This window comes from Lissotriton helveticus, chromosome 5_1 (genome assembly GCF_964261635.1).
Source record: "Lissotriton helveticus chromosome 5_1, aLisHel1.1, whole genome shotgun sequence".
Classification (NCBI taxonomy): domain Eukaryota; kingdom Metazoa; phylum Chordata; class Amphibia; order Caudata; family Salamandridae; genus Lissotriton; species Lissotriton helveticus.
The window spans coordinates 320139686-320166199 of NC_136065.1; the positions used below are offsets into that span (position 1 = coordinate 320139686).

Genomic DNA, 26514 nt, shown 5'->3' on the forward strand with positions numbered 1-26514 from the left:
CGCCCAGTGGGGCGGGATGTAGGACATTATCAGAAGCCTGAAACTGCCGTTTTTCATTTGCAGAGAAAGCCGTAGCCTATGAGGAAGTGCTGACATGCACGAAACGCGTTGGGCTGAACTTTTTACAAGAAGTGAAGCTTCCTTTCCTGCCTGCACGCTGTAATCTCCTTCAATAAAGTGTGGCGAATTTGAAATCCGTTTGGGCCTCTCCTTGTTGGGCGCAAGTTTGTTGGATATATATATATATATATATATATATATATGTATACATATATATATATATATATATATACAGATATAAAATAAAAATACACTATAAAAATAAATAGATAATATTACAAAAATATTAAATATATAAAAAGAAACCATGTTATAATATTAATTACATATAACAATATAATTCTTTTAAACTAGAAAATATTTACAAACAAAAACATTAATTAAAACAGAAATGTATTTATTTTATTTCCTACCCTATAACACCACACCAATAACAACGCACTTCAACATTTTAAAATAGATATACTTCCATAATTAACATTATTAATAATCTATTTAAAATAATAAACATTAATTGAACACACACGCTTTAACACTATAATGTCCACAACACACACCTAAATTAAACTATAAAATAATAAAACACAATTAAAGCTTACTTTTAAATTAACCTCAAATTGAAACGAAGGAAGAAGCACGGAGAAGCAGGGAGGCCGATTTTAATCCGGAAGATATCGAATTTCCTGTCTATGTGAATGATTGGGTCGGTGGATGAAGCTCATTTATCTCAGCTTTAACTAGAAGACCTAATTAAGATAATACTGGTCACGATGATTCCCACAAGAGAATAAATTAACAAAGCCATTTCTATTAACTACGGTGGCCCCTCCGTGCAGATACATAATATTGGTTTCTACCAACAAGAACCGTGAAAAGATCTAGGATAACTATTTGAAAAGTGTCCATACCGAGTTGAAAAGCAATTGACAAGCTATATCAACACATACATACAGATACGGAGTCAAATGTTCCAAATGTCCTGATGAAGGTGTCAAGATTTAGTAGCACCGAAACGCCGCGTCGACTTTTTTATACTTTGACTGTTTTTTATATTGTGTTACCACTTTCTGGTGGTATTTTAATTAACATTTACATTATGTTTTAGATTGTAACCCACTTGGGAGGCCACAAATACATTTTGTACATTATGTTTATAATTCTGGGAGTAGTGCTATTTACTTCTGTGTACTTTAGTGTTCTGCCTTGATCTAGGTTGAAAGGTTATGTTGTTAAAATCCCTACTATTTTTATTAAGAGCATAGATCCATTCTTTTCTAAATAATCCCCCCCCCAGTGCATTCCAGCAATTCTAGTCTGCTACAATAACAACAGGGATTCCCTAAATTTTTGAAAACTACCCTATAACACCACACCAATAACAACGCACTTCAACATTTTAAAATAGATATACTTCCATAATTAACATTATTAATAATCTATTTAAAATAATAAACATTAATTGAACACACACGCTTTAACACTATAATGTCCACAACACACACCTAAATTAATCTATAAAATAATAAAACACAATTAAAGCTTACTTTTAAATTAAAGACTATTACTATTAATAACTAATTATGAAGTAATTAAAATGTATTTAAAACCCACCCTCTACCCCTTTAAAAGTAAAAACAGCACACACAAAAATAAAAAATTACCTAAAATAAATATCAAATAATTAACATTAATTAACAAATATATATTAATTAATTAAAAACAAATTACTTTCCATCCATTACCCGTATAAACACCACAACACACACCTAAAATGAATTACACAATTACCTTGATAATTTTTTTATTAATTTAATTATTATCAATTAACAAATATATATATATTTTTTTATATATATTTTTATTAATACAAGAAAAACAAGAGAAATAGTACACATATCAGGTATCACACCATAGAACACATTACAGCGGTGAACAGGCAAATAAACTAATGAGGTACAGATCAATTAAAGGAGTTTGAGACATCAACATTAGCAGGTACGCGGTAGGGGAAGAAGCATCACAATCAGCAACCCCGCTAACCTGAAGCCTACAGAGCCTGTCCACCCGGAAAACAGGATAATTAAGACCAGAGTAGACACCCGAATATGAGAAACAGATCAGCTCAGGATAGACCGACAAACTCTTGTATGAGAAAGTAAGGAAAGAAAGAAAAAAAAAAGCCCATAGAAACAAAATAGAGACAAAACAAACCCCCCCGGTTCCCCCACCCTGCACCCCTGCAGATGGCTACGGTCTGACCCCACTAGCAGCGTGCCTGTCGCCCCAATAACTAAGTCCTAAGTAGGAAAAGAATGGAGGAGGAGATGTCATACAGGCTCCCGGTGTCCCCTCCCCCCGCCAGAAGCAAACGACCCCTACGTACAATCAAAACATTGTAAAAATTAGAAATTACTAGCTAAACAAATTCGGGGAAGGTATAAAAAAACGCCCGACTCCCGCATCGTTGTAGGCAGCAAGTCCTGTATCCAATGAAGTCTTTATATCAAACCAAGACAGTCAAACTCATCCCTGGCCCTTCCGATCTTTCGTGCGAGCTCCCTCCCCTAGAACCGCCATATTCACAGGAGAGTCAAAACGTTCTAGAAGGTCAAAACCATTACATTCGGAGCAAGCCAAAAGTGTTAGTTCTCGAAGTCCACCAAGCATATGGAGATACTCTTCCACCGACAGTAAATCTCGAGAACGTAGTAGAACCAAATGGGAGGAGAAAAATGGGAAGTCAATCCAGTAAGTACTGAAAGCGTTCTTCAGGAGCGAAAGATCGGCTGTGTCCATCTCGGGCGGTAACGATATTGAATATGTTGAGCTTTCAGTAGTTCCGGGCTCGCAAGCTGTTATTCGTGAGCTGACAAAGGACACCAGTTCTGGTTTCCGCACAGGGCCCTCTTTCTCAGGCATAACCTGCGTCGCGGGTATCACGATGTGTTCCAGGTCTGGCAAAGGGTCGGAGTCCGGTCTCAAACACACAGTCTCAACCGTTACGATCATTTTGCTGATGATGGCGTTGACTTGCGATTGAAGCGCCCCGATGGTGGCCCTTACGGTCCTCAACGACGGCGTACACTCTGCCCGCTCCATCGTCTCTCGCTCAACGACAGATCAGATCTTAACCTCCGGAGGTCGACTACTCCGGGGGATCAGGCAAGAGCGGGTCGGACGGTAACGGTGGGCGACCTGTCGATCCAGCGATCTCTACTCCGTCGTCACCAGCGAGGATCCGAACCTGTCAACCCCGGGGGTTCAGCAGGGTCTTCGGGCAACGGACCCCCGTCCACAGCCACAGACAAGTCTTGCCGCCCTTCCCTTGGTATCAACCGGACCACAGGACCACCATCCAAATCGGCCAGGATATTCTCCACTTTGAAAGACCGGACTCCGCCCAAGTCTCGCGGCCAATGTTATTCAACTCCAACCCGGCTGGGTCAGTACTCGAGGCCCCGGCTCACACGCTGGATCAGGCCGAGAATGAAACACGGCGTATCTTCATCATTCGAAGCGATACAAATCACGGGATTGCGCCTTTAGGCTCAGCAACGATTCAGCCACACGGGAGTCTGGTGCGAATTCAGGATCAATAACAGGATTTATCAGTGACTGACGGAGGTCGACGGAGCCGGGAGCTTACGCAGCCATCTTGGTTGCTAGCGTAGCTCCTCCCCCCAACAAATATTTATTAATAAAAAATAAATAAACTACTTAACACCCTTTACCCCTATAAACCCCAAATCACACACCTAAAATTAATTACACAATTACCATAATTAATTACCAATTAAACAATTATTACTAATTAACAACAAATTATTAATTAATTAATAGTAAATTACTTTACCCATTGAACAGTATAACATCTCAATTAAACAAATATTAATAAATAAAAAATAATACAATAATTCAACATAATTAAATTACTTCCCACCCTATTCTCCTATAAACCCATACCCCGCTATAGAACTAAAAAGGCAAAATTCATATTAAAAAAGCAATAACTACTAAAAATGTAACACATATATTAAAAATACAAACAATTCTTCTAAAAAAATACATCACATACATTTAAAACATACTAAAATACATAACATTAATTAAAAAATCTTTATTTTTAACTATATTTTTGCAAACAATATTAAACACTTCGATATTTTTAACATTTATATCACTTACCTTAAGTCGATATTCTTGACCTCAATATTCTTGCTGTCAATATTTCTGAACCACTTTATTCCTGACTCGATATTTGTGCAAGTCGATATTTTAAACTCGATATTCTGTCTGCACACAGGTTGAAGGAACTACAAAGGAGTCAAAGTCCTTGCCTATGTAAACTTTTGAAATCAGTGGTTAAACCTACGCTTTACACAAAGCAGTCAGGCTTAAATTTGAGGCTATATGTAAATCATGTATCCATCATTCAAACGGTAATAACATGAAAACATAGCATTGTAAAAATTCCAAATACATTTAGGAAAATAGAGAATATTTTAATAAATAAAATATTGCTACACTCTCCCAGGTTCTGGAGAAAAAACAATATTGTGTAGCCCTCTGGCACCTCAGCCCAGGCTTTAGTGCCAAAAGCACCAAGGCAGGTCAAGAAGACTGGCTTGAGACACAGGGGCAGATTCCGATTTCGGTCATAAGGGCTCCGAACGATGGTCGGAGCCCTTCCGACCGAACCAGAACGTGTTGCTCGGATACTTTTCTGACCAAGCCATTCTGATGGGCTCGGTCGGAAAGAAATCCGACTCGGATTTCCGGATTGTGGACGACAGGCTCAGAGAGCCTGTCCGTTGTCCGGAAATTCCTCAGTACTCCCCCTGCCGCCTCTTTGCGACCGAGGGAGTACAATGGCAGTTTTTCACTGAATTTTCGTGACGGTCTTTCCGGCATGAAAAGGCAGTCGAAAACTGTCTTTGGGGGCACCCAGCAGGGCCCCCATGGGTGCAAGGCTACCAAATGGCAGCCTGGGGGCACCTATGGTGCCCCTCTGTGGATCCCTGTGACAGGTGGCAGGCACCTTGGGGTGCCGACCACAGGGTGCAGGGATGAACTATACCCCTGCTTTTCACATTGCAAGCATGCTTTCCGCTCGGAATGCATGCTTGCATTGTGAAGTGTACGAGTGCGACCAAACTTCGTACTAGCAGGGCCGCAACCGACGACAGCAGGTCGGTCGGTTTCGGCTCCTGACCGATTTCGGACATACTCAGGTCCGTCCGACATCGGAATAGGCCCCAAAGTGATGTGATTGTGGAACAGCACTGAGGGTAGGGGTAGGTGTAAGCAGCAAGGCAAAGAAACAGAACAAATCTAGCTCAAAGTCATGGACCTTCAATGCAGTAGGGGGTTATAGTGTTGGCTTTAGTAGCCAAATCAGATATGTGTGGCCTGTGATCACCCCTGGGTGTTCTTATTCCTCAACCAAAAATGTCTCAATTGAAGGATGGTGCACCATGTGCCCGGATGATGGCTCAGACTGCAGTAGAGACTGAGGGACGACAACATATACCAACACCTGTATATTATTGTGTGGCTTGTAGGTTTGGGGGGGAATGGGCGTGAGGTGGATATGGGTGGATATGCAGCTGGAAACACATAAGAGAGGGAACACTGAAAGATGGCCTATTCACATTTAATTTGGTTTGATTTACTTTTTGAATTATGTAGATTGGGAGGCCCCCATGACTTATTCAGATGTTTGTCCAGTTGGTGGTTAAGAGTACCGTCAGCTAAGACTGCATGAAACATCATGGTTTATGTCGCTACTAATGTGAGATTGTAAATCATGTTGGTTCATATGCTTGACATACATGCAGGCAACGGGGGTAACCTCCACCTAGCGAGGGGGTACTCGATTTTAAAATGGATCCTTTTATCAACAAAGGATGACCTGAATTGTCAGTTCTCTTTTGAAAGTTGAATAAAGATCTGTTTACAAAAAAAGGAATGAATCTTAACCCCTTGTGTGCGGCCGCGATTCTGCGCCTGTGCGGCAGAATCGCGAGTGGGTGGGTTTATGACAGCCCCCAGCCGTCATCAGCACACGAGCCCCGTGATGCATGACGGCTGGGGGCCGTCATCAGCATCGAAGGGGTTAATAGCTTCAAATCTCAACTTTCACCAACTGTCAAGTCACTTGGAATGACTCAGGACATCAACCTCACCCACTAGGAATGCATTGTCAAAAAACAAGAAAAAGAAACAAAGATGGCCTGGAATCCAGCTGTCTATTATAAAGAAAAGTGAAACCGTTTCTTTCAGTAAGCCCCTTCGGATTTGCTGTTCAGGCCCTAGTACTCTCCCATCTGGATAGTGCTAATCCCTGCTCCATTGCCTCCCAGACACTATAATGGCATCCCTTAAGGGCATCCAAACTCATGGTTGCATGTCCCCTTCTGTGCCTGCAGAAATATGATCACATCACATCCATGTTGATGGAACTCCATTGGTTCCAATTGCTGACCCACATCAAATTCAAAACAGGCTGCATCACTTACAAAGCCATCACGACCAACAGCCCCACTTAACTTGCAGACAAGCTCCCCATTTCTAGTGTTTCTCTGTATACCTTCAACATGAAATCATTAGATTTCAGTTTGAGAAGTGTCAAAAGGAAAAATACAAAACCAAACAGACGTTTTCCATCTACGCACTCAGGATCTGGAACAACATCACTGTATCCATCAGGACAGCCCCAATTTTGCTCCAATTTAGGAATGAGTTGAAGATTCACATCTTTAAAAAAACACTACATCACAATGCATTAACCATCCACAACTCAGTTACCTCTCCAGTCACCCATTCACTTTATGCCTGTCTTTAACCCCGGTCAGCACTAGCTGCCTTTTGGCTAGGTTCTCAATATAGAAATGCCATATTCATTTGTACATACATAGGATGCTGTGCATACAGTGACACTGTCAAGTGTCTCCTTCCTTCTGGGCTTGGCTTCTTATGACAGTAACTGCGTGCCCTCAGTCCTGCCCCCCCCCCGCCAACACACACACGTCATGAAATATATATATTAGCCGACACTGGCTAATGATGACTTCAGTAAAGGTCCTCAAAAGTGACAGACACATACACAATTCTGAGGCAAATACTTATATATATGACATTCATATGCACAGTGCTTATACGCATTGCTCCCTACATTCCAGACTGTGGTTTCCTTCATAATAGAAACTCTAGTGGTAATACATTATTCACTACCCCTACCACATCTCCACACACACAGTGCTAGACTCTATATGCTCCTCTGTAAAATTGATATGGTCAGGAGTTTTGTGTTGTGGTGGGGAACAATATGGTGAGTGGGAAGCAATATGGTGGGGTGATGGACGGGTGGTATGCTGTTTTGTGATTTGCTAAAGTGTGATAAGGTTTTGCGTTGTGGACATTTTGTGATGTGGTGTGGTATTGTATTGTATTGTATTGTATTGACATTTGTATAGCGCATGGCTACCCAAAGGCATCCCAGCGCTATGATAAGTTGCTGTGGGCGCTGATGTTTTAAGGGAAAAGCCAGGTCATAAGTTGTTTCTGGAATTTTAGATGGATCGGTTCCCTCCGTAGGTGTAACAGGAGGTCATTCCAGAGTTTGGCGGCATTTAGCGAGAAAAGCCTTCCGCCACTTCTCGCCTTCTTGATCCTAGGAACCCTTGCAAGATGGAGCTCATTAGAGCGAAGGTTCCTATTAGCCCTATGAGGGCGTATCATGGTGTTTGTAATTATAGGCTTTCCTTCATTCAGTGCCTTTTGGGCTATACAGAGAGCCTTAAAATTTATTGTTTCCTGTACTGGGAGCCAGTGGAGAGCATCTAAAGAAGGTCTAGCTGAACATCCATTAGGGGTGTCAGTAGGCATCCGTGCCGCACAATTCTGTACTACCTGCAATTTTAAGATCACCTCCTTTGGGGCAGCTAAATACAGAGCATTTCCATAATCAAGTCTGGACAAAATTAGAGCCTGGATCACTAATCTTTTTGCAGTTGGAGGTAAAAGTGGAAGGATTTTGCGAATGATTCTCAGTAGACCGTAACATAGGGCGGCCGTTTTCCTTGCCTGTGCTTTAAAGGTAAGATTCTGGTCAAGCCAGATTCCAAGGCTTTTGATCTCAGTTTCGGGGATCGGTGCTGGGCCCGTGGTGGATGACCAAAGCTTTTTTGGGAATGCATTTACAGAGCTACCAAGAATCATAAGCTCTCTTTTCTCTCCATGGAGTTTCAGATGCGATAAACTCATCCATCTTATCACTTCTTGCAAGCAGGAAGGGAGATTGGTCTGTTGGCTAGAATGGTTCAAAGCTACAACCAACTGGGTATCATCGGCGTAGGTTTCCATATGGATCCAGAAAGGGGCCACCGCCTCAGCCAGCGGGCAATATAGGCATTAAAAAAGAGTTGGACAGTGAAGAGCCCTGTGGGACTCCGCACTGTAGGGGCAAGGGCTGTGCGTTGGTGCTACCCTCAAAAACCTGAAAGGATCTCCCTTCTAGAAAGGACTGCAGTCATAATAGCGCTATTCCCGTCACTCCAACTTTCCTGAGGCGGTGAATCAAGACACGAAGATTAACCGTGTCGAAGGCGGCACTCAAGTCGAGGAGGGTTATTGCTGCGTCCAATATTTTCCGGGTTTCTTCCACCACTGAAAGTATTGCATATGGTATAGGTGGTTTGATGTTTGGTGATATGATGGAGTAATGAATTGTGATACCGTACGGTGATATGCATTGTGATGTGTGCAAAAGAGTGGTTTTGGAGATGTGTTTGTGTTTGGTGTTAATAAATATTGGCAAAATGCGTAGTCAGGTATTATGAGGTGTACTGGGATGGCTTTAAAGTGGCATAGGTGGTAAGGAATGTATAGTGTTTAATGTTGGAGCGGCAGTATTGTATCATAAAGTCAGGTCTGCTAAGGTGTGCAGCGGTGTTGTATAGTTTGATGTAGCCTGCGTAATATAGCACAGTTTTGGATGGTTTGATATTGTACAGTTCTTGTGCGATATGTTGTAGAATTATGTACAATTAGTGCGTTTGAATTAAGTGCCTTTGTACAGTATTTGTTTGTGAAGTGTGCGTTGAATATCTTGAATGGTGTAGTACTGCTTACTGTGCGCTTTGTTGAGGCATGGTGTGATATAGTGATACATTGTGTTGAATGAGGTGATAAAGTTTCACAGTGTGATATACTTTGGTGTGTACTCTGGTGTGGAGAGGTGAGGTTCAGTTCTTGGATTATCGATAACCAGTGAGTGGTTCACAGGGCTGGTATGAGATGGTATTTCTGGAGTACATGAGGGAACATTTGTGTAGCAGCATTTTTCAAAGTCAGGGAGCCTTCCCAAAAGGCTGGAGTACAAAAAATAGGGAATTTTCATTGTATAGATGACTGTACCAGCAAGATTAGAGGCTGCAACTTTTGAGGGAACATTATATATGTCATGAGGAGGATGGAGCAGATGGAAAAAGATTTTCACTTGTTTGGGGAGTGTGCTTTCAGTGACATGTCTGAGGTTTGTTGTTAGTCCTAGGCTTTTGCTGTCATTTATGGATACGGACATAGATCCATATTAGGTGGCCATCAAGTGAAGAAGGAGTTTCTTTTAAGTTGTTCTTTAGAAGTATTTCCGTTTTTCCTAGGTTTATTGTGAGGTCTTTCAGAAGGTCTGGTGAGTCAGTGGAGGGTTGAGGTTTGATTAGATTAGAAAATGATTTTTCTTATAGGCCTAGGTGTAGCAGGCTAGGCTGGAAGACCAGACTGGCAACAGTGAGTGGTGGCAATGGATTGAAGGGGGAGTGTAGTAGGAATGACTATTGTGGGACTCCACAGATGATCTGCTTTTTGGCTGAGTAATATAAAGCAAGCTGCACCATTTTTGACAGTTCAACATCAAAGGGCGAGAGCCCTGGAGGGACGTCAAATTACACTCTAAGGGGTCCATCATGATATCGGGCGGATTGCCTCCGCCAGGCTGGCAATAGCCACGCCAGCCTGGCAGAGGCAATCCGCCCGATATCATAACCAGATTTCCCCCCGCCATATTAGGATGGCGGGGGGGACCACGGCGGACGGAAAGACCATCCGCCGCTTTTCCGCCCCGGTCGCCTTGCGGCCGGGGCGGAAAAGGAATAACATGGTGGCGGTGTCTAATAGACACCGCCAGCCATATTATGATGTCTGGTTTTCAGTGCCTTTCCGCGGCGGCGATGCCGCCACGGAAAGGCCTGCGGTCTTCACTCTGGGGGCCCCCTGCGGGCCCCCAGAGTGAAGTACAGGTGGGGGTGCACATGGGGAGTACCTGTGGTACCCCCCTTCATTGTCATTTACAAAGCGGCAGGCACCGCGCGGTGCCTGCCGCTTTGTAAATGACAATTTGAAAGTGCATTTTCAGCATTGTGGTGGGCGGTGCAGAGAGCACCGCCCGCCACAATGCTGAAAATACAGGATGTGCCCGCCACTGTAGCGGGCACATCCTAATAGCACCCCCGGAACCCCCGCCCTTTTGGCGGGCGGTCCCAATTTAAGATGGGATGACGGGCTGGCAAAGTCCACCCATCATCCTAATGAGGCCCTAAGTATATGAAATCAGGTTAGTTAGAAGTGGTGGTTCAAGGGCTGAAGGGCTTTGTTTTCTCTCCTAAATAATAAAACAAATCTACATTGTAAATTTTTAAGATATGCATCCTGACAACATATTCTAACTAATTTAAATTAGTCAAGAAAAGGCCCTCAATTGAATCTGCCACATTATGAGAATGAAATGACTTCCCAACATTTAGGAGAAAATAGCCCCTGAATGAAATTGCCAAGCTCAGCACAATGTTTTCCTAATATGAAGCACCATGAATACCACCCACTTCGAAACATGTATATATGTATGAGCAGGTATCTGTAGAGCATTGTCCTAGCCAGAGAGCAACGAAAAGGACAGGAACTCGGAACGATGATTCTAGATAATCTCCGACTCCCCGGGCCTCCTATGCAGCCTACTGGTAGGGGAGCGAATCAAGAATGCCCATTCTCTCCCACGACCATGGACACTGTAATCCTCCACTTACTCTGTCCACTTTATGCTTTCGACGTTCTCTATGTCAGAGTATTCGCCATCTGAACATGCCTGGCAGTCATATCTGTAATGTATGGTGCCTGTTAAGGGAATGAACAAAACAGGAGAGATTTAACCACGCACCAGCAATTTCAAACAGAAAACACATCAAGCTTAGTCTCACACTAATAGGTGGGATGCCTGGCAATTCCTATTTTATGACTAGTCACTCTTTCGACCTTCTCAGCCTTTTGTAACTTATGCTGTAAAAATACTTTTGCAAAACCATTGAGTACAGCTGTCACATCGCTGTAAGGCGGGACTTTCTACTTTGATAAGTAGCAATCTCCTTTTATGATATGTCTGGCCAGAGAAGAGAGAGGGATCCCACACCTGATAAAAAGTGAATCACTAGAGTCTCCCCAGGACTATACAATTGGAGATGAGATCCACTTATGTTTCAACTCGTTTCTTGAGTATATTACATACTTTTGCATGGTGAGATGAAAGTGGATGAAGAAACGCATGTTGGTCATTGGATTTGTATTGCACACTCATAATCACAATGAATTGAATGTGCTATTTTGGAACATAACCCTGATTGTTTGAAATAAAAGCTTAGGATTTTAAACTTCTTTAACTGGTTCTCATTTTTTTTCTATGAACTTGTATGTATGAATTGGAAACGCAGGAAAGAAGAACGAGACACAACTCTTCTTCAATAAGCTTTACTCTACAGAGTTACATGTAAAAGGATTCGGGATGGTACCTCATTTAGAGCTATGATGTTCGCTGCTCGGTTCCTAGGTCAACTCTGCATCATCCAATAGACAACTGTCGTGTAGTTCCTATAAAACCATACAGGATCTGCGCATTCCGACAGCATACACTGTAGGATTGGTGTCAGACCGATTCTGAACACCCCCACCGGGTAAGTTGGGCTTCTGTACCAGCTAGCTCACAGTGCCACTAGAATCTCCTCTTACCAAGGACAGAATAGTTTTTGGCAACCATCGAACATGACAACCTTGATCCCTCAGGATTGTGGAAACAATATACTACCTTTCACCTAGTCACTCGTGCTCACTTAGTCTGTCTTAGAGAGATACACAGAATAAACAGGATGGGGGTTTTCAATAAGTATTTACTGAACAGTTGTTATTCTGGTGTAAAATAGATGAGCTGCATCAACCGTTAGACAGTAAAAGATATACATGATTAGCATTACTATAAAAGTAAACGGATGGTAAAGCTCTACCATCTTACAGTGATTATGAATACTTACAAGTATATAAAATACATGATAATAAAAAGATGCGTACTCCTACGTTGCCTCCCAAACTAGATATACCTAAGTGTACTCTAGCATGTGTGTAGGTGTTACGCCAAGAATCCCTCTAGGATAAAGTCAACCCCATTACCTGAAGTGATAGACCGTGCGACCCCGTACTGGTCTCAAGTTAGACACCTCGTGAGGGATGTTTTTAGACCACTGCGAGCTAGAGTGTCTGCATGCAGGGACCGCAGCGTTTCTGGTCAGTGTGTCGGCCAGGAAGTCTCGGTCTCCTCTATCTATCTTAGCAAGATGTTATGTATATATACAACCATTGGTCTCCCAGGGGTCCTACCTTGCTGTATCACTGTGTCGGACAAAGGATTAAGTTGGGCATGAACTATGTACATAGATATTATACAGGAGATGGGAGACCTGCTGTGCTTCCAGGAATCCTCATGCATAATGTATAAGATTTCAAACTAGGGAAAACTTGCGTTCTGAATGCAGTGTCGGTAAAAGGTCAGTCCCTGTAAACCCATTATTTATGAAATGTAGGGAAGAAAATAGGTGAAGGGTTACGATGTTACCTGAGCCAATATTAGGGTACCTATATGGAATATAACATAACAGTAAAAAACTACCTGAAAGCTCAAGAAAATGATATCATACATACCAGAATTTAAATGTGGTAGGTATTAGGCTGTCCCCAATCATTGTTTGGACAAAATATTGAGTTCAGAATATCTTGTGAACAAAATATAATGTCAAGAATATCGAGGACAAGAATATTGTGAAGATACGCTTCAATGGTTATGCAAAGTTTTACTATACTTAACTTCACACACACACACACACACACACACACACACACACACACACACATATATATACATATATATATAAATATTTGTGTGGCCATATCCCTGTGATCTTCACAACAGCCTTCATTAAAGATATCGGCAAAACCTACCTGTGTGGGCCCTTCTGTTTGCGGGCAAACTTGTTGTTTGATGTTTAGCGGCTGGCCCAAGCCGCTGAAGGAGCCCCGCTGCTTCACAGCAGCCCCGTGGTAACGCCAACCGGCGTAACAGTATGAGGGACAGGAGCTGTTTATGTAGGCAGCAATATGCATTGTTTGAGTCTGGGGACTGAACCACAACCCACTGGGGATTAATTGCAACTTGAATTGCTGGAACGCTTGGGGACTCAAAAAGAGAAATACCAAAGGCACTACAAATCCCAGGAGGCCGTGATAATGGCCACGCCCACTGGGGCAGGGATTAACGCTTATCACAGGTGCTGGAGAAAATTGCCTATGTGTGTCCTTGAGCCTTCAGTCTACAGCCCAGGAAGAAGGGCTGGTGCACGAAATGCGTCGGCTGGACTTTGTTCATTTGTGTGGCCATATCCCTGTGATCTTCACGACAGCCTTCATTAAAGATATCGGCAAAACCTACCTGTGTGGGCCCTTCTGTTTGCGGGCAAACTTGTTGTTTGATATAAATATACATATAAACACCTTGACTATATATACTTCCTGCAGCGCTTCCAGTCGTCATGCTGCAACGCCACTGAAGAAAGGTTTACCCCTGAAATGCGTCTGGCGTACATTGTTTATGCTGATTCTTGATTTTTTCCTGCTGGCAGGCTGTCAAACTAATAAAGATGAGTTGATCAATCAATCAATCAGAGATATTTATAAAGCGCACTACTTACCCGGAGGGTCTCAAGGCGCTTGAGGGGGGGGTTGTGCTGCTACTGCTCGAAGAGCCAGGTCTTGAGCTTCCTCCTGAAGGAGAGGTGGTCTTGGGTCAGGCGCAGGTCGGTCGGGAGGGAGTTCCAGGTCTTGGCGGCCAGGTAGGAGAAGGACCTTCCTCCTGTTGTCGTTCTTCGGATGCGGGGGACGGCGGCGAGGGCGTGACTGGCTGATCGGAGCTGGCGTTTGGGAGCGTAGAAGTTGACGCGACTGTTGAGGTAGCTCGGGCCTTGATCGTGTAGGGCTTTGTGTGCGTGGGTGAGGAGACGGAAGGTGATTCTTTTGTTGACGGGGAGCCAATGCAGGTCTCTCAGATGTCCGGAGATGTGGCTGTGTAGTGGGATGTCGAGGATGAGTCTGGCTGAGGCGTTCTGGATCCGCTGGAGTCTCTTCTGGAGCTTCGCGGTGGTTCCGGCGTAGAGGGCGTTGCCGTAGTCCAGTCGGCTGGTGGCGAGGGCCTGGGTGACCGTCTTTCTGGTCTCGGTGGGGATCCACCGGAAGATCTTCCGTAGCATGCGCAGGATGTTGAAACAGGACGAGGAGACGGTGTTGACTTGTCTGGTCATGGAGAGGGAGGAGTCCAGGATGAAGCCCAGGTTGCGTGCGTGGTCTGTCGGTTTGGGTGCGGTGCCCAGGGCGGGGGGCCACCAGGAGTCGTCCCAGGCGGAGGGCGAGGAACCCAGGATGAGGACTTCCGTCTTGTCTGAGTTCAGCTTCAGGCGGCTGGTCGTCATCCACTCGGCTACGTCTTTTATCCCTTCGAGAAGGTTGGCTCTGGCGGCGGCGGGGTCGTTGGTCAGGGAGAGGATCAGCTGGGTGTCGTCAGCGTAGGAGATGATGTTGAGGTTGTGTTGGCGTGCGATGGCCGCCAGGGGGCTCATGTAGACGTTGAAGAGGGTGGGGCTCAGCGACGATCCTTGAGGGACGCCGCAGATGACTTCGGTGGCCTCTGACTTGTACGGTGGTAGGCGGACTCTCTGTGTTCTACCAGCGAGGAAGGAGATGATCCATTCCAGAGCTTTCTCCTGGATTCCGACGTTGCTGAGGCGCTGTACTAGGGTGCGGTGGCAGACCGTGTCGAATGCCGCGGAGAGGTCTAGGAGGATGAGGGCCGCTGTTTCTCCGTTGTCCATCAGGGCTCGGATGTCATCGGTGGCAGCGATGAGGGCGGTCTCGGTGCTGTGGTTGGCTCGGAAGCCAGACTGTGAGGGGTCGAGGGATCCATTCGTCTCGAGGAAGGCGGCCAGCTGTTTGTTGACGGTCTTCTCGATGACTTTGGCTGGGAACGGGAGGAGCGAGATGGGGCGGTAATTCTTGAGTTCGGTGGGGTCCGCTGTAGGTTTCTTTAGCAGGGCGCTGAGTTCGGCGTGCTTCCAGCTCTCCGGGAAGATGGCGGTGTCGAAGGTGGCGTTTAAGATGTCCCGTAGGTGGGGTGCGATGATCGCGTCGGCCTTGTTGAAGACGTGGTGAGGGCAGGGGTCAGTTGGAGATCCGGAGTTACCTTCGAGTGGCATCTCTTCAAATGGGGTTTCCTGCTTGTTTGGATTGTTTATCGGCCTGAACCTGACCGCGAGGAGAAGCCCACCGCTGCTGTGGGTCAGCGGCGGCACAACGTGGTGCTGCAGCGTTTGAACGAAGGTGGACCATTGCCCTTGCAGGGGGGTTATCGGTTCAAAAGATCTGTGTGACAGCCGGAAAGGGGCAGGTTTCGTCTTGGACATTGTGCATTGTAATGAAGGCTAATTTTAGAGACTGTGAAACTATGCACTGAGTTTTAAAGGAGTGCACTACATCACCCATAATACCACGAGGTTGGCAACGCCCACGAGGGCAGGTGTTGAAATATATATTGTGCACTTCCTGCAACGCTTCTAGTCGTCATGCTGCAACGCCACTGAAGAAAGGTTTACCCCTGAAACCCGTCTGGCGTACATTGTTTGTGCTGACATATAATATATATATATATATATATATATATATATATATATATATATATATATATATATATATATACATATTGCTTACAGATCCACAAATGAAGCACGCTGTCAGATGTAGTTAAACAGCAGTAGTTTATTTCTCAATGTAACGCGTTTCGATAGTTGCCACTTTTCTGATCACACATTGAGCATTAGTGATACGGTGCTTTACATACATGCTAAGAGTACTGAACATAGAAAGGGGACTTGCATTCTGAGTCCCCCTTGGATAGCTTTTCTATAGCAGCCTTATTGGAACAAGTTTATAATGCAGTACATAAATGTTAATTCCACATTATACTTTATATTGTTCTGTGCAATTCAAACTCCAAATGAAGGAAAAGCAACAGAAAAGAATAAGGAAATAATATTCTTTCTAATTCAAACCGTAAGTATACCGGATGTAACCAGGTATATGCTAGACAGACTCTGCCGAGTCAAGCTAAAGTGGGACATAGGCTACTCATTGGTGTCTACCAATACGTGCGCCAAGTGGCATAATATCCAAAGAAACTCCTGATCCGTGTCTATCATTACTTGTGCCAAGTGGCAATGGATACACTGGTTGATGGCAACCTGGCCGATTCAAGGAAGTACCTTGAGCATAGGATCCAAATACATAGCTCCAATATACGTGTATCTATGACACAACCTTATGAGGCATAAAGACAAATGTTCGTGCCTAGTGGCATACAGCTAATCCAGATGCTCTACATCAGTACCACATGTAAAAGTGAAGACATGAAAAAAGTGAAAATAAGTGAATGAGTTCTTATCTACTCTTCCCAGGGTGCATTCCTTGTGGAGACGAAGAAAAAGGTAGGCGGCCCGTGACTTGCCCGTGAATATGCAAAGGGCCCCTTCCTTTCCTGCTGTGAAGAGAAAGAACAAGAAAAATGGGATTAACATTAAGCACAATTTTCTTCTCATTAAATCTTAAAACTGAAACACAGGTTTGTACACTTTTTAGACATTTTAGACAATTTTAGACATTTTAAATTTTTTTATAAATTCTTTGAAAACATCATGGATGGAGACAGGTAATGGAATAGCACATTCTAAATCTAGTCTTCAATTAAATGTGTTGCTAATTCTTCATCCTAGTTGTGTCCCCTTGGATGTTTGGTTTTGAGGTCGAGGATCCATTTCGATCCTCGTTTCCTGAGGGTAAGCTCTCTGTTGCCCCCCCTCTGGCCCATGTGTACCTGTTCTATAGCAAAGTAGCGTAGAAGGCTACTGTTGGACAGGTGGAAGTCAGCAAAGTGTTGTGCTACTGGATAGTGGGGGGGGGTTTATTGGTTATAGCTCTGAGATGTTCAAGAACTCTTTTTTTTCGCCATCAGGGTAGTGCTCCCTACATATCTTTTGTTACACGGACACTCTAAAACATAGATGACATATGTGGTGCTACAATTGAGAAACTGGGTTATCGTTCTACTACTCTTGTTAGAAGGTGTGCGGAATTCACTTCTTGCAATGGCCACAGGAATAGAATCCCTTAAGGTTGTGTTGACTATAATCCTCATGTTCTGTGAAATCACCTTGCACTAGTATGTCCCTGAGGCTTCTACTCTTCTGGTACGTGATTCTCGGTCTATATCTAATAATGGGACCTATGATGGAATCATTTTTTAAGATATTCCAGTTCTCACTGAGGTTCTTTTGTATTTTGTGTGAGTCCTTGTTGTAAGTCAGAATCACTTGTGCATCTGAGTTCTCAGTGGGATTCTCTTTTTCTGCCTGTTCTAGAGTTTTCGCTCTAGTTATATTTCTTATTTTCGAATGTGCTATTCCATTACCTGTCTCCATCCATGATGTTTTTTAAGAATGTATAAAAATATTTAAAATGTCTAAAATTGTCTAAAATGTTTAAAAATGTCTCAAATGTGTACAAACCTGTTTTTCAGTTTTAATGAGAAGCAGACTGTGCTATATTTTAATCCCATTTTTCTTGTTCTTTATCTTCACAGGAGGAAAGGAAGGGGCTCTTTGCATATTCACGGGCAAGTCACGGGCCGCCTACCCTTTTCTTCGTCTCCACAAGGAATGCACCCTGGGATGAGTAGATAAGAACTCATTCACTTATTTTCACTTTTTTCACGACTTCACTTTTACATGTGGTACTGATGTAGCGCATCTGGATTAGCTGTATGTCACTAGGCAAAAACATTTGTCTTTACGTCTCATAAGGTTGTGTCATAGATACACGTATATTGGAGCTATGTATTTGGATCCTATGATCATGGTACTTCCTTGAATTGGCCAGGTTGCCATCAACCAGTGTACCCACTGCTACTTGGCGCAAGTAATGATAGACACGGATGAGGAGTTTCTTAGGATGTTACGCCACTTGGCGCAAGTATTGGTAGACACCAATGAGTAGCCTATGTCCGACTTTGGCTTGACTCGGCAGAGTCTGTCTAGTATATACCTGGTTACATCCGGTATACTTACGGTTTAAATTAGAAAGAATATTATTTCCTTATTCTTTTCTTTTGCTTTTCCTTCATTTGGAGTTTGAATTGCACAGAACAATATGAAGTATAATGTGGAATTAACATTTATGTACTGCATTATAAACCTGTTCCAATATGGCTGCTATAGAAAAGCTATCCAGGGGGGACTCAGAATGCAAGTCCCCTTTCTATGTTCAGTACTCTTAGCGTGTATGTAAAGCACCGTGTCACTAATGCTCAATGTGAGATCAAGAAAGTGGCAACTTTCGAAACGCGTTACATTGAGAAATAAACTACTGCTGTTTAACTGCATCTGAGAGCGCGCTTCAGTTGTGGATCTGTAAGCAACTTTTATGCCGGCTGCGGCTCTACCAGCTCAACGCGCCACCAAAAAACTGGCGATTTTCCCAGGAGGAGATGTTTTGGTATCGGAAAAAAAAAATTATAAATATATATATATATACATATATATATATATATATATATATATATATATATATATATATCTTCAAGGTATGTGGAAGTGGAGTAAAGAATAGTACATCTATACATACCTATTTGCACTTACCTTCTCCTTATTTTAAACCTCGAAATTTTTGACACGATATTCTGTCCACACAATATTTTGGTCCTCGTTATCCAGTCAGTGATTCCGCTCCCCCCCAATCCCATGTGGTCTTATTGCCTGATGGTTTACTATCACTAGTTGCACTGCTATTTGATGTTCGATTCAATCACAATACTTTTGTTGAAATTTGAGGAAACTGCTTTGTTAAGAGCTGTTATCGTATTTTTATTAATTGACTATATTTGGCCAAATCCATATTCTTTTGTATCACTATCTTTGATCTCTTATTATTAAGCATCTGTTCGTGTAATGAACCCAATGTTATCAGGAATTCCTTGGTTCTTTTCTGCCAAATCCTCAAAATTTAAATCTTCTATTTCCTTCTTTATTTCTGATATCTGAGATTGAAGTTTGGTAATGATCAGTACACCTTGGTCAATAGCACCTTCGCCGCGGGGCTAATTCCCCCACAGAGCTGGGGGGAGGGGTGCACGTTTGCGCTGTGCTCATGATGAGCTGAGCTCGTCTTGACCACGCCTGTTTATAAGAACGCTCAGCACAGCGGGTAAATTAGCCCTGCGTGTGAGTGCGCATGTGTCATGACGAGCTCAGCTCGTCATGAGCACACGGCCACCATGCCTCATGATGAGCTGAGTTCGTCACGAGCACGGAAGGGGATAGATGTGTATTATATCAAAAGAAGTTTCCTTCAATTTCTTGCGCCAGCTCTTTCCCATCTGCTGTGCATTATGTTCTGCTTATTGAAAGGAGTACAACTAGTGAAAGTAAACCATCAACCAGTACATCTACAGGCAGACGGTTTCTTTTTTAGAATAGATAAAACCCACGAAGAGAAAACAGAGAAACAATTCCTTTCAGAACCGATCACATGAGGAGAACAATCCCTGAGGGAAAGGAGAGGAGGAAAGAAGGCAATTAAGTGAAGAAAAGGAACGTGCACAAGTGAATACATCACTGGCCATTAGAGTGGAGATCTTGGGCTATCGGGCCCGTTCTGGAGAGATTTTTATTGGAAACTCACTAAGTAAAAAGCAGTTCTTCACTCCTCACATTATGCAGTTCTATCAGAAATTGCACTTAAAGCAGGTATCCTGCACATCGATCTCGACATATTTAACGGTGCACAGACATAATATCGACTCCAAAATATCGTTTGGACAGAATATCGAGTTTTAAATATCGTTTGGACAAAATATCGACAGGACAGAATATCGACAGTCAAAATATCGTTTTTAAGGTAAGTGAAGTAATATCGACTGTAAATAATATAGAAAGTGAAAATATCCAAGTATATAATCTAGATAGTAAAAAATATCGTTTTTTAAATAATATTTAATTATTTATAGTGTTTTTATGTTATAATATGTGTGAAAAGTGTCATTTTATGTTATAATTATTTTTAATTAATGATTTTTTTGTAATTATTGTGTAATTTTATTCTGTAGCGGGTTGTGGGTTTATAGGGGAATAGGGTGGGAAGTAATTTAATTATAATTAATTAAATATGTAAATTTATTAATTGGTAGTAATAATTAATTAATTGGTAATTAAATAATATTTGTTAATTATTTAAAATTTAATTGGTAATTAATTTAATTTAATTGATTAATTGCTAATTATGTAAATTAAAATAATTTATTTCCTGTAGCGGGTTGTGGGTTTATAGGGGAATAGGGTGGGAAGTAATTTAATTATAATTAATTAAATATGTAAATGTATTAATTGGTAGTAATATTTAATTAATTGGTAATTAAATAATATTTGTTAATTATTTAAAATGTAATTGGTAATTAATTTAATTTAATTGATTAATTGCTAATTATGTTAAATTAAAGGGGTATTTTTAGGGTTCAGGGTCAGTTTCTGGTTTTTGGGTAAAGGGGTATTTTTAGGGTTCAGGGTCAGTTTTTAGTTTTTGGGTAAAGGGGTATTTTTAGGGTTCAGGGTCAGATTTTAGTTTTTGGGTAAAGGGGTATTTTTAGGGTTCAGGGTCAGTTTTTAGTTTTTGGGTAAAGGGGTATTTTTAGGGTTCAGGGTCAGTTTTTAGTTTTTGGGTAAAGGGGTATTTTTAGGGTTCAGGGTCAGTTTTTAGTTTTTGGGTAAAGGGGTATTTTTAGGGTTCAGGGTCAGTTTTTAGTTTTTGGGTAAAGGGGTATTTTTAGGGTTCAGGGTCAGTTTTTAGTTTTTGGGTTAAGGGGTATTTTTAGGGTTCAGGGTCAGTTTGGGGTTTTTGGGTAAAGGGGTATTTTTAGGGTTCAGGGTCAGTTTTTAGTTTTTGGGTAAAGGGGTATTTTTAGGGTTCAGGGTCAGTTTTGGGGTTTTGGGTAAAGGGTTGTTTTTAGGGTTCAGGGTCAGTTTTGGGTTTTTGGGGTACAGGGGTACAGTGTAAAAATAAAGTAAAATTAAATTTACATTAATTTAATTTAATGAAATGAAATTAAATTAAATTATATTAAATTAATTTTAAATAATTTAAATTATAAAAATTATTATATACTTACCAATACTTACGTTGTAATGGTAGTGCGTTGTAAAAGTTGCGTTGTAACGTCATATATCCACTGTTGCACTCCTTTTTAACCCCTACGCTATCCAACGCCTTCCCTACTGTTGCACCCACTGGAGTGGGAATAGTAATTTTTACTCTATTGTATTTGTACGTTAATAATATTGGCTATTATTTAATTAAATTTTGTTACTATATATATATATGTTTTAAGAAATATGATTAAAAAAATATTATTTTTTTACTTTCATTAATTATTTAATTATTAAAAGTTATTTTAAGTATTGTTAAGTATATTTTAGTAATTAATTTTTTATATTAATGTAATTAAACATTGTTTTTATTAAAGTCGATATTTTTTACAACGATATTTTTGTAAACGATATTTTTAACTCGATATTTTTGTACTTACCTGTTTGTAGATAGAAACTCGATATTTTGTCTCTCGATATTTTGTCAACAATATTTTTGTTGGTCGATATTCTGTCCCTCGATATTATTTCAGTGATCCATATTTAACAACAAGGTGTTGCACATTTAGGTTACTGGATGGTACAGGATTAGTCATTACAATTAACTTGTTCTAAAAAAGTGGCAGTAGATTGTTCCAAGTTGCGGAAAGAGTTGGCAATCTGGTGATATCTATTTTTTTTTACAGTTCATCGAAAACATTTGTGATTATAAAATTAACATGAACAACAACTTTTAACTTTGATGACCGCATTTAGTCCTTTTTTGCCTGTATTATCTTCTTGTGGCGTTAAGGATGTGACATCCCTTATTTGAGGTTATTTCCATGCCAGTCATTTTGTGACTTTATACCCTTATATTGGCCATATACCAGTACCACGTGTGCACCTATATCCTCATACCTGCCCCTACGTGCATGTGCGAAGGGACCGCAAAGTCTACCACAATGCAGTATGTGAAAAAGTTTAGCAACCAATAATGTATGAGCAGGGCTCGAGTCGGGGTACCACGCGGGTGGATGGGGTCCCCCCACTTCTTTTAACTTATTTTACCGGGTGGATGCAGTCCCCCCTGCCCAAAAGCTGGACTGGACAATGATGGTGTTACTTACCGGACCAGTCGCCCTGTCGATCTGCCAACCTTGGCGTACTTCGTGCATACGTGCACTCCGTTTCTTATTTCCTTTAGAACCATTTCCAACACCCCCCTTAAATCCCACTACTTTGACCCAGCATTGCGTTACACATTAGCAACGCTTTACAGAGTTTGCCAATGAAGTTCACTTCTGTTTTCTCATCTTTCTTGGAACAACATGGTTTCCCTTAGGAGGGGAATAGCAGCATTCCCTATGAGTGTTTTCTTATTCATTGATAGAAGTCTATGTTTTTTACCTTTCGTGACGTCACTTCCTGTCGTGACATCACTCCATGTCTTTGATCGTCCCCCCACTTCTATGTTTTTTACCTTACGTGACATCACTTCCTGTTGTGACGTCACTTCCTGTCGTGACGTCACTTCCTGTCTTCTTTATTTAGGACTCGTACCCTGTTTATGAGGGTCATTCTACCCCTGCTTGCCCTCATTCCATTTCAAAACTACTTTTGGACAGCTGAGCAGACAGAGAGTCCATCATACCTTAGATTTTCAGGAGGGCTTGAAACTATTATATACAATAACTTGCTAAGACTTTGTCAAAATACCACACCCAAGGCAGCACAAAAATGCAACATCGTTGAAAATCACTGTATTCACATTCACATTCTCCACCAGCAGAATTTACACACTGCCTTGCATAAAAGCATATTAAGATAGAAATACTAACATACAACCAGCTTATTCAAAATATGCCAATAGCAGGTTAGAAGGGCATCCATTGGCACTCACTATCACAAGCTTCTTACAACAGGTGCAGGCGTAAGAGTGACGCAGGCTCTTTCACAAAGCCCCATGTGAAACAACACATTTTTGGAGTTGTGCCTGTATTCAGACACACCCCAGCAATGCACCACTTTTGCAACTACAGATACGTCAGGAATACTGACGTATGTGTAAATCCTTGCGACATGGAGCGATTTACAGTAAATACGACGCATCCATGGTGTCGCAAGGAAGGCGCACTGAAAAGTGTTGCATCGCTGTGTTCACGCTGCGATGCAACATTTTTCATGAATGGGGCCCCTTTTGTGCAAATATTTCTTATGTAGATATCTGAGGATATCTGGAGCACAAGGCACGGGAACATATTTGTATTGTATGTAGCATAACTCAGTGGGTTAATGTTTTGTTACTCAGTGAGCGATGCAGCTGCCACAAAGAGCTGAATGTATTCCTCATTGCATCCATTCGAACTCTATATATTTTTCTAAATTCTTAGTCATTCTAAGGGTGTTAGAACAGGGTCCTTTGGGTACAGATATTTATTTCCTAATAGAGCCAAGATGTCGCCTTAAGGCATCCTGGCGCTAGGAACGCGGAAACAAACCAAGAAGACAAGCCACACGAGACCGGTGGAAGACAGAAACACTTTGTTGATCTGGAGGTTTTCAGAGTTTTCCTAAAGGCGTAAACATCTTTGAACTGTTGTAGAAACAGATTCATTTTTGCTTCAGAGATGAGAGCCTGCTACTCTGAAGGAGTTGTCCCCGCACATATCTTTCATGCAAGGAGGAATGGTGGACGAGGCAAGAGTGCTTGGCCAAAAGGATCTGAAGGGCAGATAGGGAGAGAGGAAACTGGACAGGCACTTTAGGGCGGTCTGATGAAGGGCATTGTGTGAAAAGCAGAGAACCTTAAATGTAAAGCACTAGGCAACTGGGACCAAGTGGAAAATATTTCAAGGTGCTGTAACATGTATTAAATTTGCGTAAGCCATATACTAATAAAACAGTGCCCCGTTAGGAGGGAATGATTAGTTTAGTTTCTGCAGGATCTTAAAAAATGTTCTGTAAAAATAGATACATAGACTGACTTTTAATCAGCCCTGGGTTGCCAAAGATCTGTTAGTGTGTCATTCACATTCTGCTGGTGCCACTGACAGCCGACAGCATGTGTAAAAGGTCAGCTCACTTCAGCCATTGGCTCTATTTCCCTATGAGTAATGGCATTTTGCCTGGTCAGATGTGCACATCCATTAGAAAATGCGTGCGCTTAAGTGGTAGGGTTGAGCGGGTCAGTCCTTTCAGCTTTCTTTTTTACGTTTTATAGGTCTTTTTTCATTTCTTTCCTCCGCTTTTTTTATTTCATCCTTCATCTCCCAAGACAAGGTAATGGGCCACTTGCTGCTTATTCAGTCTGCGCTGCACCATATATTGGGTGGTCACTGTTTACAAGCAAGAAGGCCAAATTAGACCGCCATTGCCTATAATGAATGATGGTTTTACCTTTTGAAGATGTCTTCCATATTTGGAAATTATGATCATCTTGGATTGGTACAACAATGTTAATCTATAAACAATACCATTCCAAGATGGCTGCTTCATAAAATATTTACTGACCTTCGTCTTCGAATGATATTGTGCATACTGTGTCATTGTCTTACTGATTCAATATGCCTAATACGCTGCTTCTAAAAATGGCTGCCATACTAAGGGGCGCATTTATCAAAAAGTCAAGCAGCACAGCAAGCCACCTTCCTGCACTGCGCGATAGAGAATGGTAAAAAGAACAGATGATGGACGGAATGCTGAACAAATCAAACATTCACCCCAGTCACAGATCTGGTTTAAATCATTGTTTTTTTGTTCATCATCCCATTCCAGTTTACATGCAGTCACAAGCAAATCAGTCTTGACCCTGCTTCCTATGGGTACAGGCCAGCCTAAACTGCCAGGCAAAGTCTTCCCTTGACCAGAAAAAAACATCCAGGGATTGCATTCAGGGTCTCACCCCTCATCAGCCAGGCTAGCCTGATTCCGGCAGCATAGTGAGAACGGGACCCACGTCTGGGCATACCCTTCCTACTTAGGGTGACAAAGACAAAAAGAATAGACGATGGGCGGAATGCTGAACAAATCAAACATTCACCCCCTCCCCATCACAGATCTGGGTTATCCATTGTTTTTTTTCTTGCTATGCCATTCCAGTTTGGATCAAGCCATATGCAAATCATTCTTGACCCTGGCCCCCCCTGCGAACAGTCCAGCCAGACCTGCCAGGCCAGGTCCTCCCTGGACCTGAAACAATCATCCTGGGGCAGTTTAGGGATATCACCCCTCATCAACCATGCTAGCCTGAATCCAGTGACATAGCAAGCATGAGACCCACATCTGGGCATACCCTTCCCACCTAGGGCAACAAATGGCAAAAGAACATATGATGGACGGAATGCTGAGCAAATCAAATATTCACCCCAGTCACAGATCTGGGTTAAATCCATTGTTATGCCGCACGCCATGCCATTCCATGTTTGGACCTAGCGATATGCAAATCAGTCATCACCCTACACCCTATGGGAATAGTCCAGCCGAGCAAACAAACGATGGATTTAACTCAGATCTATGACTGGGGGTGAATGTTTGATTTGTTCAGCATTCCGTCCATCATTTGTTTTGCTAGTGTGATAGAGAAAGGGCCTGAAATGCACCGTAATTAATATTGTGCGGCGCATTCCTGTCTTTTCTCTGTGCTGGCGTACAGTGCGCTGCCTAGAGCTAATGAAGACACCCAAGGGTAACTGCGTTGTAAGCAGGATTGTTTTAGCTCAGGAAGGGACAGCTTCCTGCATAAAAACAATCCTCTGAGGCATTTTACTCTTTCTATGTGCGCTGCAATAAACGAGGAGAAATAAAGATATTCCTCCTCGTTACTCCTCACCTGGGGAGGCGTAGCATTTTGACACATTCCCAGATATACCAG

At 42.2% G+C, this 26514-nt stretch overlaps 1 protein-coding gene across 2 annotated transcripts in view; it reads right to left on the reverse strand.

Moving 5' to 3' along the window:
- The window catches only part of TNFRSF18 (TNF receptor superfamily member 18), a 186793-nt gene that overhangs the window by 62148 nt on the left and 98131 nt on the right, over nucleotides 1-26514 (reverse strand). For both annotated transcript variants that reach the window (XM_078642369.1, XM_078642370.1), the window contains exon 3: nucleotides 11142-11229. In XM_078642369.1, coding sequence (XP_078498495.1) covers nucleotides 11142-11229 — 88 coding nt within the window. The remainder of the gene's footprint in view (nucleotides 1-11141; nucleotides 11230-26514) is intronic.